The sequence below is a fragment of the Branchiostoma belcheri genome, unplaced genomic scaffold (genome assembly GCF_001625305.1).
Source record: "Branchiostoma belcheri isolate BF01 breed outbred unplaced genomic scaffold, Haploidv18h27 scaffold214, whole genome shotgun sequence".
Taxonomy (NCBI): Eukaryota; Metazoa; Chordata; class Leptocardii; order Amphioxiformes; family Branchiostomatidae; genus Branchiostoma; species Branchiostoma belcheri.
The window spans coordinates 174,026-188,452 of record NW_017803647.1 but is presented as its reverse complement, the minus strand read 5'-3'; the positions used below and the strand labels follow the sequence as shown (position 1 = coordinate 188,452).

Below are 14,427 nucleotides of genomic sequence, written 5' to 3'. Positions count from 1 at the left end.
AAAGTTATCTTTTGAATTCGTACGCTTATATGGTGTAATGTTGTTGAAAGTTTGAAACAGATACTCTTTATTGTTATTATAATTTTTGTTTCGGAATTTAACTAAAAAACTACTAGTAGTCATTGCTAAACCAGGGACGAGCATGCGCACTCACTTTATGAATAATCATTGATATATCGCAAGTCATTGAACATAATTGCCAAGCTCTTGACCAATGACCATTCGCAAGTATCTCTGAAAGGTACTAAAGCCCAGTCTATCATTTTAACCCACTAATCCATTTCTTTCGCCTCCGACGGACATGACAAATGAATGGTCTAAAAGCTGACAATTACCGAACAATGACAGTAATACGACGTAACAACACCAATAATGACGCAAATGACGATTAAAGAAGCGCAACTTTAATCACTAGTCAGGAGGTGATAAGTGCACACTTCTAATTACGGATTCTTGTTACTTCGGTAGTCGTGATATATCTGGAGCTTTGCATTTTGATAAGGCGACACCAAGTAATTTTTATGGATGGCGTTCGCACGCACATTGATTTTGGCCTGTTCCCAGAAAAAAAAAAAGAAATTTCGCTTCTTGTAACTATGATCAAACAGTCACGACAGTGGAATAAGGGAAGATGTGATGAAAGGAAAGAAACAGGACAGGACGACAACTGCTGTTCAACTGATTTATCGCTGTTTTCTTGGCGATTAAAAGACTTTTTTGTTGTTACACTGTGTTCTCTCATTCAGTTTATGTCCTAACATTTGTCGTCCCTTAGTATATTTCAAATCTAGGCATCTTGCTTTTTTCGGCCCTTCTTGTGTTTTTATTTGCGCTCTCGCATTAGATTTAGGGTTCTCCAGAGGACGTCATCCATAAAAATTACTCGTTGTGGCCTAAACGGTGAGTCAACGGTCTAAAAAAACATAAGACTAACATTCACCTGTTTTGTTTTAAAGTGAATCATAATACTAAGTAAAAGAAATAACGGACATCCAAGAACTTAAGAACAAAACACCAAACACGAGTCATAGGTTATTTCCAAGTACTTGCACACTGACATCTGCTTTTGCATTGTTCTTACCCATATGTTTTACGTTCGTGTGACGTGTCTAGATACTTACTAAAGTAGTATATCAAAAGACCTCCGCCCTACACGGTTCACTACCCCCGAACCAAAACATTGTGCCTGTGTTTCGCTTACACTACACCGAGCTCATGCATCTTCTAAATGAAAAGACGTTCCTGTAGATGACAGGGCTATGTTGTATTGAGTATGATCTGTAATTCTAGATTGTTTGGTGGAAAAGTCGATGGCCCAAACGAGGAAACGTACGGTAGACATGTCAGCTGGTGAACGCGTGGCCTGACATGTGAGGCCCGGGACAGGTCTTATGCTATGATGCGCAGGTACATTGGGCTGTACCATTACAATAATGGGGGCGTCATTTTTCATGGTGAGATCAGGAGGACGCTATCAAGGTAGAAAGTTCTGTCTTCTTGGATGATGACTGGAAACGTGGAGTAGACTGTCACTGTCAAGTGTGTGTGTGTGTGTGGGGTCTACTGGATCGAAAGTGGGGGGGGGGGCTAAAGCGGAAAAGGTGGTCATAAAAGTTTAGACTCACTCGTAAATTAGGCAAACAAGTTTTAAGTTGTTTGCCTTATTTACGAGTGAGTCTAAACTTTTATGACCACCTTAAAAAAGCGGAAAGGTGGCAAACCATTTCCCACTGTCTGTGTTGTTGCCGGTATGACTTCGCCCATATGCATGTTAATCCCACGTTTGGCATGAAGCCAAACCAGCGCACATCTGCTTGAAGATTAGTACAGTGCCATTGTACGTTGTATTTAACCAGAAAAAAAAAACAGAAAAGAAAGTTCCGTTTGATTAAGCGTTGCGGTTATATCTGGACTTAAATATCATTGCAAGGGAATACATGTAACTGTTAGTCCATTTCGGAGTTAAACGGGAGCTGTGATACTATCATAACTAGTATTAAAACTCATATTTAAAGCAAATAACCACCTGTTAAAACAAGACGCTGGACGACATTCTGAGCTGTGTTTGATAGTTTTATGCATGGTTATTCTTAGTTTCTTACACTTTGTCTCTCAAATTATGATTTCATTCAAATATTATTAGGAGGATCCATATCGCATCTAACTGCCCAGCTTGCCTATGCATAACGTTTGGCAGTGCAACTCTAATGCCCATGCGGAGGCCTAATGAATTGCAGCCCAGAACAGGTGTCATGGGTCACATGATATGATAGTTACTGACAAGACAAGTTAAATCTATGCTGGAGCTCAACTTTAAAATCGATTTTTGGCGTTATTTTTCAGCCAAACTTTCTGCGGATGAACACTTTCATACAAGTTATTTCCCATGAAGCTTTTCGTAAATAGGGGATTTCCCTGACGTCACCAGTTTTTAAATGTTCGCCATCTTGAAGAGAGAGAGGATTCGCGGAAGTGACAAATACACAGTTTTAGTGCCACTTTACTTTGATAGAAACAATCATCTTGCCTGAGCAGGGAACAAACATCTACTTTCAGATACTCGGACAGCTTTGGTCGCTGCTGAAAAAGAACAACAAGTGGCAAAGTAAGGTAAAAAGACACATTCATTTAAATGTTGTTTTGTTCATGTGGCTGGGGGGGGGGCGACAAGCAAATTATTAGTGTGTAATTATTCTTAGACTGCCATCGCAAAAACATCAAGCATGATGATTTTTACCTTAGGAAATATTATTTGGGATCAATTGAATACTAGTAGTCTACATTACAGATCAAAGTTCTTTTACGTTTAGTAAGTACAGGTAGTAGGAAAGTTGTGTTGATACTGATACTGATAGTTTGATTATTTTTAACATTTTTGAAACTAAATTCATTATACTTGTGAACCCACAACTAGAACACAATTTGTGGATCATGAACTTTAAAGTTATGTACCAACATTAGCAAAGAATTGTTTCATTTCCTTTCATTTCTTAGCATCACACATGTGATACAATTGTATGTTGAATCTATTTCATCATTGTTTTCAGGTGTGTAAATTTACTAGTTGCAAGTATGCAACATGGCCAGTGCACAGGTTGGAGTCTCTAACTCTGTGAGTGTGAGTCTTGAGAGTGCTCAGAGGTTAGTTGACTTCCAAGACCGACTGTTGCAAGCTGAAGAAGGATTGACTAGGGACCAGGTACTTCGCATCAGACGTCTGTGCCAAGATTTTACAGACCCACTGACAGACGAACAGCTGGAACTACGTCCAGCTAGTATTGCACGATTGTTGTTTAAGGACCTCCAGAACAAAAATCTGATAGGTCCATTCAACGCCGTGCTATTGGCAGATCTGCTAGCTAAGGTTGGACGTGATGACATTGGTGCCCTGTTCTGTGCCTGTTATTGAAGGTTCCAGGTCATCATCATCATCATTGTATTGAAGGTAAGGCTGTGGTTTTGGAAGGTTGTCAAAGATTACAATAATAATTCATGGCAAATTAAGTTGTGTATTTATCCGTAAATTCATACAGGTAACTGTACATGTACGCTATTTGTGTACAAGATAAAATGTATCAATGGAAGTACATGGAACAATTTACCAAAACATAATGACAATAACTAAAATGCATCTGTGTCTAATGCTTCTGTGTACCATTTTTGTAAAGATGGACACAGGATTGTTGGATGAACAGATAGAGATGGAAGTTCTCCAGATGCAGCTGTCAGTATACCGAGAAGACTTTGAGGCAGAGAGGAGGGACAGGGAGAGACTTCGAGCAGAAGTAGAGTCTTATAAGAAAGAAGCGGAGGCCCTCAGGCTACAGGTGAAATACTATCAAGAATGTTGAATATACATTGGGATAGACTGTGTGTTTGACATTGTCTTTATTGAATTGACAAAACAATAATTTTATTATTAAAACAATACACAAGATGAAGAGATAAAACACCTCTGATATAGATAAATGTTGTTTTAGGATACAGTTGCAAATACATTGTGTGTATGATGTGTTTGGGACATTTAACAAAATCTATTTCAAAATCTTTTATACTTAATCTATTAAAGGTTCGTGGTGAGACTCCCACCAAGTCAGGACCTCAGAGTCAACCTTGTGGTCCTTCAAACAACAGCCACACCACTGGTTTATCGGAAATGCATCAAACGATTGAAGATCTTCGGGCACAGGTGTCAACATACCGTGAAGACTTTGAAAAGGAGAGGAGAGACAGAGAGAGTGCTCAAGTGGAAAGGGAGGCTTTGGTCGAAGAAATAGCAGCTTTGAGGCAACAGGTTAGTCTCTGACTCAATAAGTGAGATCCCAGCTGATATATTACTTTATAACTACAATAGATTTTACAATTGTGTATGAAATGTACTGTTGTTTATCTAAGGTGGAGTATTGTCTTTTTTTTCAGTACACACAGCTGCAGCAGGCCCTGGAGACTGCTGACTACATGTATGATGGCACACAGCGCTCGAACAACTATGTCAGGTGGAAGAACAAGGCTATGCACAGCCGGGCCAACTACAAGTCCCAAAAAGGCTACAAAAAAATGTGTGCCAGGGTGTACCTGAATGGGGATGGTATGGGTGGCATGATGTGTTCTCAAGAGTACATGTACCTGAATGGGGATGGTATGGGTGACAAGATGTGTGCTCAAGTACTGTACCTGAAAGGGGATGGTACGGGGATGTGTGCTCCAGAGTACCTGAAAGGGGATGGTACGGGGATGTGTGCTCCAGAGTACCTGAAAGGGGATGGTACGGGGATGTGTGCTCCAGAGTACCTGAAAGGGGATGGTACGGGGATGTGTGCTCCAGAGTACCTGAAAGGGGATGGTACGGGGATGACTGTGCTCCAGAGTACCTGAAAGGGATGGTACGGGGATGTGTGCTCCAGAGTACCTGAAAAGGGATGGTACGGGGATGTATGCTCCAGAGTACCTGAAAGGGGATGGTACGGGGATGTGTGCTCCAGAGTACCTGAAAGGGGATGGTACGGGGATGTGTGCTCCAGAGTACCTGAAAAGGGATGGTACGGGGATGTGTGCTCCAGAGTTCCTGAAAAGGGATGGTACGGGGATGTGTGCTCCACAGTACCTGAAAGGGGATGGTACGGGGATGTGTGCTCGAAGCGACCAAGAGAATGAAAGTGGCGTGTTCCGCCCTGATCCAACCAGCAGCAGCTTTCAGCGCCCCACCTCTGACATGAACATCGCTTCAGGCTGCCCGCTGTGCGACTTCCAGTTTGAAGTCAAGGCTGCACCTCAAGAGCAAGTCAAGAGCAGCATCCCCATGTTCATTAAATTTGTTGTCCAGACAAACATCAGTGGACAATGAGCAGTAAGGCCACACGAATTGAGTCGGCAGTTTTTCTGATATAGTTGATATTCGAGAAACTGCTGATAGAATTGGTGTGGCGTAGTCATTGATCTACACCAGTAGATATGTCTACAAGATGTGTGCACGAATATATCTGAATGGAGATGGTACGTGGAAAAGTATCCACATGTCTCTCTTCTTTGTGATACAGTCAAACCTGGAACACCAAACCACATTGAAACAGTCTTGTCCAATTTTATATAGTTAAGACGATTTAATGAGTCATCAACCGGTGTTTTGCAGTTGCCATGCATGGGAAGTTCATGACTCGATCAACAACTGAAATTGAAAGCGGAAGCCAGTTCACATTGAGAATTTCTGGTATGGACATGTTGACTTTTTATTATCATCTTGAGGATTGAAAACTAGATTTACAGATACTGTATTACCCAACATTAACAGATGATGGTAAAGGTACATGTAGATGAGACAGAGGAACTGATAGAAATTCTGTTTTTGTTTGGCTCACATACTGAGTGGTAAAAAAACTTTATGACTCCACCCATTTTGTGTAGAGCAACCCCAAGTCACTATTAAACCATTATTCATGCACCCCCTTGAGGGGTTGCATGAAGAGACCAGGTTTGACTGTAATATGCTGCCATGTCCATTCAGATAGAAGGTGACTCTCATGTTTCTAGACCAGGAACAGGAAAAACATCACCTGTTACATTTCGACCTGACCCGACATCCAGGCCAGCTGTGAACATTGCTCTGGGCTGACCACTGTTCCATAGCATTATCATCTTTTTGTGGAGGCAGGTCAATACACAATAAGCCACACCCATTTAGTTAGTTGTTTGATGTTCTCATGAATGAATGTTGGAGGAAGAGATAAAAGTGAAATCCAACGTAAGTATTTAAAGATGTAGAGATTAACCTCTAAATATGAATTTCCTCCAACAAAATGCTTTGCCTTTCTTTGTTGAGTCTAACATAGCACAGCACTGAGACTGTATTTCAACATGAAATTTAGACCCCACAACTCAAGCACTTAAGAACAGAAACATTAATGTTACTCCAAATTCATATGAACACCATTCCAACTAAAACTCTTTGTTACTAAGTTTGTATTTGCAGTTTCATCTATTTAAAGTTGTAAATTACTCTAAGTAATTCAGCTGGTTTTCCAAAACACAACTGAATAAATAGGTATGGCTTGAGCTCATGTAACATGTCTACTAAATGTAGCATTTCAACATAGTAGACATGTCTTGAGTCTGTAGAGGTCAACTTAATCAGGAGCAGTCACTGTGGTAGGTTTTGCAATGCCCCTGCCTATTTGCCACTCTTGTAGTTGTATCATACTGTGTGTAGTATATTATGTTATGTCTGTTTTGTCATTTTTCTTGTCATATCTTTGTGTTGTACTCAAATGTCAGGTCATTTTACATGTATACGTGTACGTGAAGCCAGTCTTGAGTGATATTATTAAGTAACTGAAAATTCTCTTTTGGAAATCATTGTCAAGACTGATCATGAAGTTAACTCATTGATGAAAAAAAGTTTTCATGGTCAAAACAAAACATGTTCTTAGTTTGCTTCATAAAAAATGCTGGTTTTGCATTTATTTTTAGAAATTATTATCTTTAACATAAAATGCTAAAACACATCCTGACATCTGAGTACAAGATCTAGAGCTACAATGTATAGTTACCCATGGTTTATCAGTCTATATACTTTAGAAAATATCAGAAGAGCATTTGTTACTGTACCTGGCTTTGGGAGGCGGCTGGAAAGAGTAGAAATTTGCACCCAGGTGACTAACTGTACTCTGTAGTGGACCAACTCCGGCACGGCATGTTAATCATGTTAAAGACACTCTCAACTACCACGGCTTTGGACATATATGGATGAAACCTGAAGCTTATAAAGCAGATTATATTACACACCATCTTCGCAACCGGCTACAAGATACACATATACAAGAGTGGTTTAGTTGCGTTAGAAATAATTCTAAGCTGTCTTTTCTTAGTAAATTAAAAAACTGTTATGACCAAGAAGCATACCTCTATGATATAGATAACTTTGAAATTCGTAAAGCAATAACTCAATTAAGAATCAGTAGCCATAAATTGAATATCGAAACAGGTAGATATTACAATATAGCCCCCGACCAAAGGTTCTGTCCATTTTGTCCAAAGCATATAGAAAATGAATTTCATGTTGTTATGGAATGTACCAAATATGATGTTATACGTAACAAGCTATTTACATTTCTCGAATCAAGTACCATAGATTTTAAGAGTCTCGATGTTGGAGACAGATTTGAATATATCTTTACATGTAACGGTCCCCACAACGCAAAAATAGGTAGATATATAAAGGAATGCTTTGCTATTAGAGAAAAATACCGTAACTTGTGATTAGCCCACTCGATTGTAACACTATATCAAAGACTTGTGATATCCCTTATTGTTTGAATGATTATGATATAGATATGTTAGGTTTTATTCGACATTAGGTCTTATTCAACACACTTATTTTATTGTTGTTACTCTCTTTATGTAGTTTGCCATACAATGTACCATGTGCATTTGTCGTGCAATAAAGTTCTTCAATAAAATATATATCTATTTGTCCAATTTCTACTCTTCCAAGCCACCTCCCGAATCCTGGTAAAGGCTACATTTTGTAGTTATGTGACATAATTCGTGTTGCATTCCATTCTATAGCAACAAAAACACATTTAAGATTCCTCTCTGTGATTGCTGATAGCAACTCTGTATTGTTCTGTGTTCAGACTTACACTGCTGCTACCTACCTAGTAGGAATAAGGTATACATTCAGCACCTACTTAAAGGAGTACTAAAGTCCAAAAGGGAGAATAGTGTAACATCAAACGAAAACAGCAATAAATCTCCCCCTGTTCTGATTCTTTCCTTTCACAACATCTTCTCATTACATTTTGTGACACTGTCGGAAAAAGAGGAGTACCGAGATTCTTTTGTACTCTAGACCAAATTGATTTCTAGTATTAAAAAATATTCGTTTATCTAGAACAATGTCCCTCTGATGAAGACATGAGATCTCCGACCTCTAGTTCTATATTCATTGCAGCATTATAGGAAAATAGCACTCCCTTATGGACTTTACTACTCCTTTAAGATGGGCCTGCATGCCCTTAGTCTGAGGCCTAAGAGTTAGCCTGGTTCCCAAACCTATTATAGCTCCCAAGTCTACTATTTGCGGAGAGGCTGTAGGACTCGGGAGATATTAGGTTTGGTAACCAGGCTTGAACACAAGGAGGTTTAAATTAGTTAACCAGTCCTTGCTAGCACCTAGCCCTTAGGCCTACCCCCCCCCCCCATGCAGGCCCTCGGAGCCCCTTAACTGATAATAAAAAAATGGAACTCCACTACACTTGCATATTCCTAGTCCTTTATTTATATTATAGATAATAAAGAAAGTACAGGTCAGTCATGCAACTTCAGAACCGATTGCACATCTGACTGGGCGGCACTTTTGCTTTCATGATTAAGCACAGCGGGGCTAACGGAACTCATGTTAGTAGCAAGAAAATGCTGTTGCACAATAGTGGCACAAAGTTTTCACTGATCATGATTCTGATCTTAAGCGGGGATATTGAGATCAACCCAAGGCCTAGTTTCCCTGTGGGAGTTGTAACAAGGCAGTACGTAATACCCATAATGCTATTTGCTGTGATTAATGCAATAGATGGTACCACAGAGACTGCATTGCCATTGGGCTATGTTCTCAAGTATACAGTGCACTAGAAACCCACCGATCATACTCGTGGGTATGCTGTGACTGGTATACCCAACTTTGCATCGGCCATATTTGATATCACTGATGATACTTTCCATTCAGCTATTCATTTGATACACTGAGCTTTAACTCAAGTTTACCAGCAGACATACCATTGGTTAAACCAAAGCAGGGTATTCCAGGTCAACAGGGATGATCTAATTTTTGCAGATCATCTGGACACAAACTCAACTTGCAGGAAGGAAACCACTGATGATTATAATCGGTACAGACCCCAATCAGACCAGGGCGATAGCCTGGATGAACTTGACAGGTCAATAGGTAAAATGGGAGCAAAAAGAAATTGACAATGTGATTGGCGATTTCAGCACCCCTGGCATCAAATGGGATACTACTGCTGTAGCTGACAACAGTCAGGCCTACACAGGCCAAGCAGAGAAACTACTACACCTAATACTGCGGGTTATTCCAAACAGTTCAGGAACCAACTAGAATTGGTTAATCTCTTGGATCTGGTCGTAGTAAATAACCCTAACATAATTAAGAAGACTACAGTGGTCCCTGGAATACTAGTTAAAGTGATCACGACATGTGTATGTTACCAAGGTCATCCCAGAAAGCTCAATGGTTCACCCCTATACAGCTTTTTAATTTGATGACCTTGAATCAAACGGCTTCCAGAATAACAGGTTACGATGTTCGATACTTTGACCTTGGCGCCTCCAACCAAACTCATTACTCCGTACGCGTGCTCACCCCGTGATACTACAGGCCGTGTGAATACAGTAACATGTATCTGTGGGGCCAGTATTTAATAGGTCACACCGACTTAATCTCATGGATGACATCCTCTGAAGACCCCCAACCTATCCGGGCAGAAAAAAATGCTGCTAAACCACAGGAATATATGAAGCTGGTATCATATTGCGAATTTGCAGTAGTACATAGCGACGACAAGCCGCTACATGCTGACCTTATGCGGCATTTATGACTCGGCACTGTACTGAATATTAGACTTCTGTGGAGCCTCGGTAGCTGGGTGCCATCCTCCATGCGTAGTTACCGCCGTATCCCTATTCTCGCTAGTTTTAGCCACCATTGAATACGGAGGATGTCACCCAGGCCAGAGCCTCCTCGGAGGTGATTTTTTTAGAAAATCAATGCGCGCACGGATGACATCCATGAATTTAATTTTAAATCAGTGTGGCACTTCGGCGTAACGCACCAGCCTCACAGGCACGTGGCGCGGCGGCAGCTGGCTATATTACACCGAACGACTTGTTACACCTGGTCTCAGCCCATCTAACTAAACGGTGTTCAAAAGCTATCTACTGATTATACCTCTACTGTACTTGGTGGCAGCAATTTCCACACTACGATAGTTCTAGGAAAGTACGAAGTTCGTATGATCAATGAAAGACGCAGTGGACTGAGAATCTGAATACTGTGAAATATTTTATTTCACAAATTGACACGTCATAGCACAGTTCATGGAAGAAAGTAGATTGTCAACAATTTTCATGATTGCACTTTTATAAAACCTATCACAAAGTTACCTACATTAATATTATCATAGTTGTTATTTTTGCCACATTGGATACTCCTTGTTGTGAACTAGGGTATTTGATGAACATTTATTATTACCAATATACACAAACATACTTATTGCTTCTGTGTGTGCAGAAGTGAGTTCGGCGGTATATGTAGACTCCACTGAATTGTCAATGAGAAGCTTACATTCTACAAATATATCCAATTACATTTTTCCGGTTTTCCTCTCTTGTTATTTTAATACCTCTTTATTCAAAGTGGTAACAAATACACTTAAAATCAAGTGAGGACCGCGAGGGGCCAATGGGCGTTCTTGACCCACATGCATACATATACCCTCCACTTATATAACTACCTTTTAAATGGAAGGAATTGACCCATGAAAACCCCCTGGGGGTCCACAGGAAATTTTCACTGAAGTTCAGTTCGGATTAAAATTGATAAGTGCATAACGATTCGTGTTGTGAAATATACACTACATGGTGATGGTGGAACGTCCTAAATGATCAGAAGTGTGATTTCAACATGCATATTGCTGGTATACATGATTGTTGACATTGCATTAGGTACAAGTGGTCGTCATTTTGAGTATTCGGTCAAATGTAATACTATGAAACATAAAGATGAGAGGTTTGGTCGTGTGCAACTTTCATGTATTGCAATTTTCAGTGTGATTTGGCAATCGCTAGCCTCAAGATATGAATGTAGTATAGAATTTTTTTTTGTTATTTGTCCGTGGAGAGATGGAAAGCTCACTGTTATGACTACATGGAAATGCTGATTGGTTGATTTGGAAATGAAGCGCCATGATTGGTTGAGATGATGGATCACTGTTGTGACCCGGGACGAAAATGCTGATTGGACGATTTGGCACATGAAATGAAGCACGTACAATGATTGGTTGAAATGATGGATGGTAGTCACTGTTCGCGATGACCGAATGAAATGCTGATTGGATGGTTTGGCACATGAAATGGCGCACCATGATTGGTTGAAATGATTGATGATAGTCACTGTAGCGACCGGATGAAAAAAACGATTGGATGATTTGGCACATGGAATATAATGGAGCACCATGATTGGTTGAAATGATGGATGATGGCACCAAAAAATGGAACATTTTGGAAAACGGCACGTTGGATGAATGGCAATGTACTCGGATATGGCAACCTCGCCCCCAAGGCTTGGTAGGAATTGACAGTATGATTTTTAAGTGTGATCGCATTTTTGGACCCGACAGGACACACCTGGAATTCGAGGCTATCAACATGGCAGCGAATGAGAGGGAATATTGGCACATAGTATTACCATGACGTCATGCCGAAGGACGACTGGACTGCAATATACTGGTTTTCCGCTAGGATGACAGGTTATTGGGACAAACATGAGGTGAGGGATGGCTGTACTGTGTTTTCCTATCTACATCATATGCAACGCATCAGCGATACAGTTGAATACAGACATGGTGCAACAAGAAATATGTCATGGTATTCCTTATTTTTCCCTTCATCTTGCATGCTTGTATGTATTGCTTTTTTTTTAATTCATCCCTTCGTTAATTCACCGCTAAGGGAATTTTTGAGAAAACAGACTAGATCAACTGTTTCCCAACTAAATTTCTCTACCTCTGCGTAGTTCTTGAAGTACATCCTACCAGATTACACATTCCAAACTACATAACCCAAGTCAACATTCCCTTTTCATACAACATTTTCATCTGGTCATTACGTCACCCACTCTTGTTCATTTTGATCCCGTTCAGACCAGACTTATATTTAGCGGTTTCAACCGTTCTTTTTTTCAAAAACCAGTTTTTATTTAACCTAGAGGCCAAGGACAACAAGAACAAGAAGGCCAAGGACAACAATCGGAAGAGCGGGAGGAACGGTTATTCAAACTGCAGTCATGGCCGATTAATTGGATATTGATCGGACAGGATTTTTACAAAACCGGTTATGAAAAGGCTGGTATGAACGCTAAGGGTTTTAGCCGGGTTTTCCTCCGCTAATTATTTAGCGGTTTCAACCGAGTTTTGAAAGTCTGGCCTGAACGGGGTCTTTGTCTCTATCTATATGGCAAAACTGTCGGTCCTACAGACGCCAATGCACGTTTCCGTAAACTATCGTTGCCATTTAAAATTCTCAAAGTCTTAAACGATTGATGCCATATCGCAGAACGGCAAACTTGAAGTGTATTAGAACGCTCCGTCAACACCGTGATCATTTTGGGGCGTAAAGGATCAGGGTTTCAGGATCAGGCTTTTTGACCAGGGCTGTTTTTTTTCAGTCCAACATTTAAAGACATGGTTCGAATCCGACTTATTATTTGTGCTCTTTGTTTTATCACTGATATCTTTACTATGCCTTTGCTGTCGTGCCTCTGCAATTGAAATGTTGCGTTTTATATGTAGCCGCAGCCTGACAGAGGGCGCAGGACAGAACCATCTGGAAGACAACTTGGAGAGGCGCGACGCTCCCTGGAGCATGCAGTGCTGAGTGAGTGAGTTTTATACGTTTTTAAATGTTTGTGTCCATCAAAAAAAACGTTGTGATACCCTCGGATATTCAGCGATACAGCACCGACCGTTTCAAATGACAACAACCGTATACGAGACGGAAACGCGCGCCGCCGATGGCACGTGAACGGACCCGCGGTGTCCCTAGCCTGTCCCCGCCGCCTCCGCAGCGTCCGACGACCCGGCCCCGGCTACCAGGCGCGGCTTGATGATGATCGCTATGTGTAAGAACCCGTCCTTGATGTACATAGAGTCCTGCCCCAGGTCTTTCTGCTCGAAAATGTGCTCGATCACGAAGGAACTCTGCGTCGGGATGATCGGGCCGCTGAACCGAAACCCACCCGGCTGCGCGCCGCCGAAGTTGTTGGCCCCCGGTACCCCCTTGACGAGGAAGTTGTTCCGAATGACGCGCGCTACGTTCATGTCCTTGTCGTACAGCACGAGCGACAGCTGCACGTCTCTGTCAAACGTCGCCAGCTTGAGCGGGGTGACTTTGATGGACAGACATTCGCCGGTCTCCGGGGGTGAGACCTGTAAAGGTAGCACGGCGTTCGGTCCCGGGTAGATTCGGGTGGGTTTGGCCCCGGACACGGCATACAGGTGGACCGCCATGTTCCAGTGGACCACGTTCAGCATGGCCTCCACGGGGATGGGCCCGTCCAGGCTGATGGCGTTCACGTTGTTCGGGTACTTCCGGATGTCTGACAGTTGCAGCCCGAGGAAGGTGCACCACTCCTGAGGTAACGTAACATTAAGATTTTATTGTACGACAATTGTACGCGCTACAATGTATGACAACAACTATTCATCATAATCCCGCGGGCCGAGCCTTACCTTAGACGCGTAGTCCCACGGTTTAACCCTTATTACCTTAGACGTGTAGTCCCACGGTTTAACTCTTGCGTTAGACGTGTAGTCCCGTGGCCTAAGCCTTACCTTAGACGCGTTGTCGACGTCCCGCGGCCTAACTCTTACCTTAGACGTGTAGACCCGCGGCCTAACCCTTACCTTAGACGTGTAGCCCCGCGGCCTAACCCCGCGGCCTGGGCCCTTACCTTAAACGTGTAGTCCCGCGGCCTGAGCCCTTACCTTAGACGTGTAGTCCCGTGGCCTAAGCCTTATACCTTAGACGTGTAGTCCCGCAGCCTAACCCTTACCTTAGACGTGTAGTCCCGTGGCCTAATCCTTCCCTTAGACGTGTAGTCCCGCGGTTTAACCCTTACCTTGACGCGTAGTCCCGCGGCCT

The 14,427-nt window shown here is 41.8% G+C and overlaps 3 protein-coding genes across 3 annotated transcripts in view; 2 read left to right on the top strand and 1 right to left on the bottom strand.

Annotated features, from left to right (window-relative positions):
* The first annotated feature begins 2,459 nt into the window (after nucleotides 1–2,459).
* Nucleotides 2,460–4,875, top strand: LOC109469979 (TNFAIP3-interacting protein 2-like). The gene is made up of 5 exons (XM_019768741.1): nucleotides 2,460–2,610; nucleotides 3,048–3,445; nucleotides 3,669–3,827; nucleotides 4,070–4,294; nucleotides 4,420–4,875. Exons 3-5 carry the CDS (start codon nucleotides 3,669–3,671, stop codon nucleotides 4,873–4,875), a joined length of 840 nt encoding a protein of 279 aa, XP_019624300.1. The 5' UTR covers nucleotides 2,460–2,610; nucleotides 3,048–3,445.
* Nucleotides 4,876–4,890: 15 nt separating this feature from the next.
* LOC109469981 (TNF receptor-associated factor 1-like) lies at nucleotides 4,891–5,625 on the top strand. The gene has a single exon (XM_019768742.1). It carries the CDS (start codon nucleotides 4,892–4,894, stop codon nucleotides 5,342–5,344), a length of 453 nt encoding a protein of 150 aa, XP_019624301.1. The 5' UTR covers nucleotide 4,891; the 3' UTR covers nucleotides 5,345–5,625.
* A 7,401-nt stretch (nucleotides 5,626–13,026) lies between these two features.
* LOC109469978 overlaps nucleotides 13,027–14,427 on the bottom strand; it is a 9,942-nt gene continuing 8,541 nt past the window's right edge. The window contains exons 4-5 of the mRNA XM_019768740.1: nucleotides 14,339–14,425; nucleotides 13,027–13,916 (exon numbers count right to left, since the gene is read on the bottom strand). Of these exons, the coding sequence (XP_019624299.1) occupies nucleotides 13,326–13,916; nucleotides 14,339–14,425 (678 nt within the window). The 3' untranslated portion in view covers nucleotides 13,027–13,325. The remainder of the gene's footprint in view (nucleotides 13,917–14,338; nucleotides 14,426–14,427) is intronic.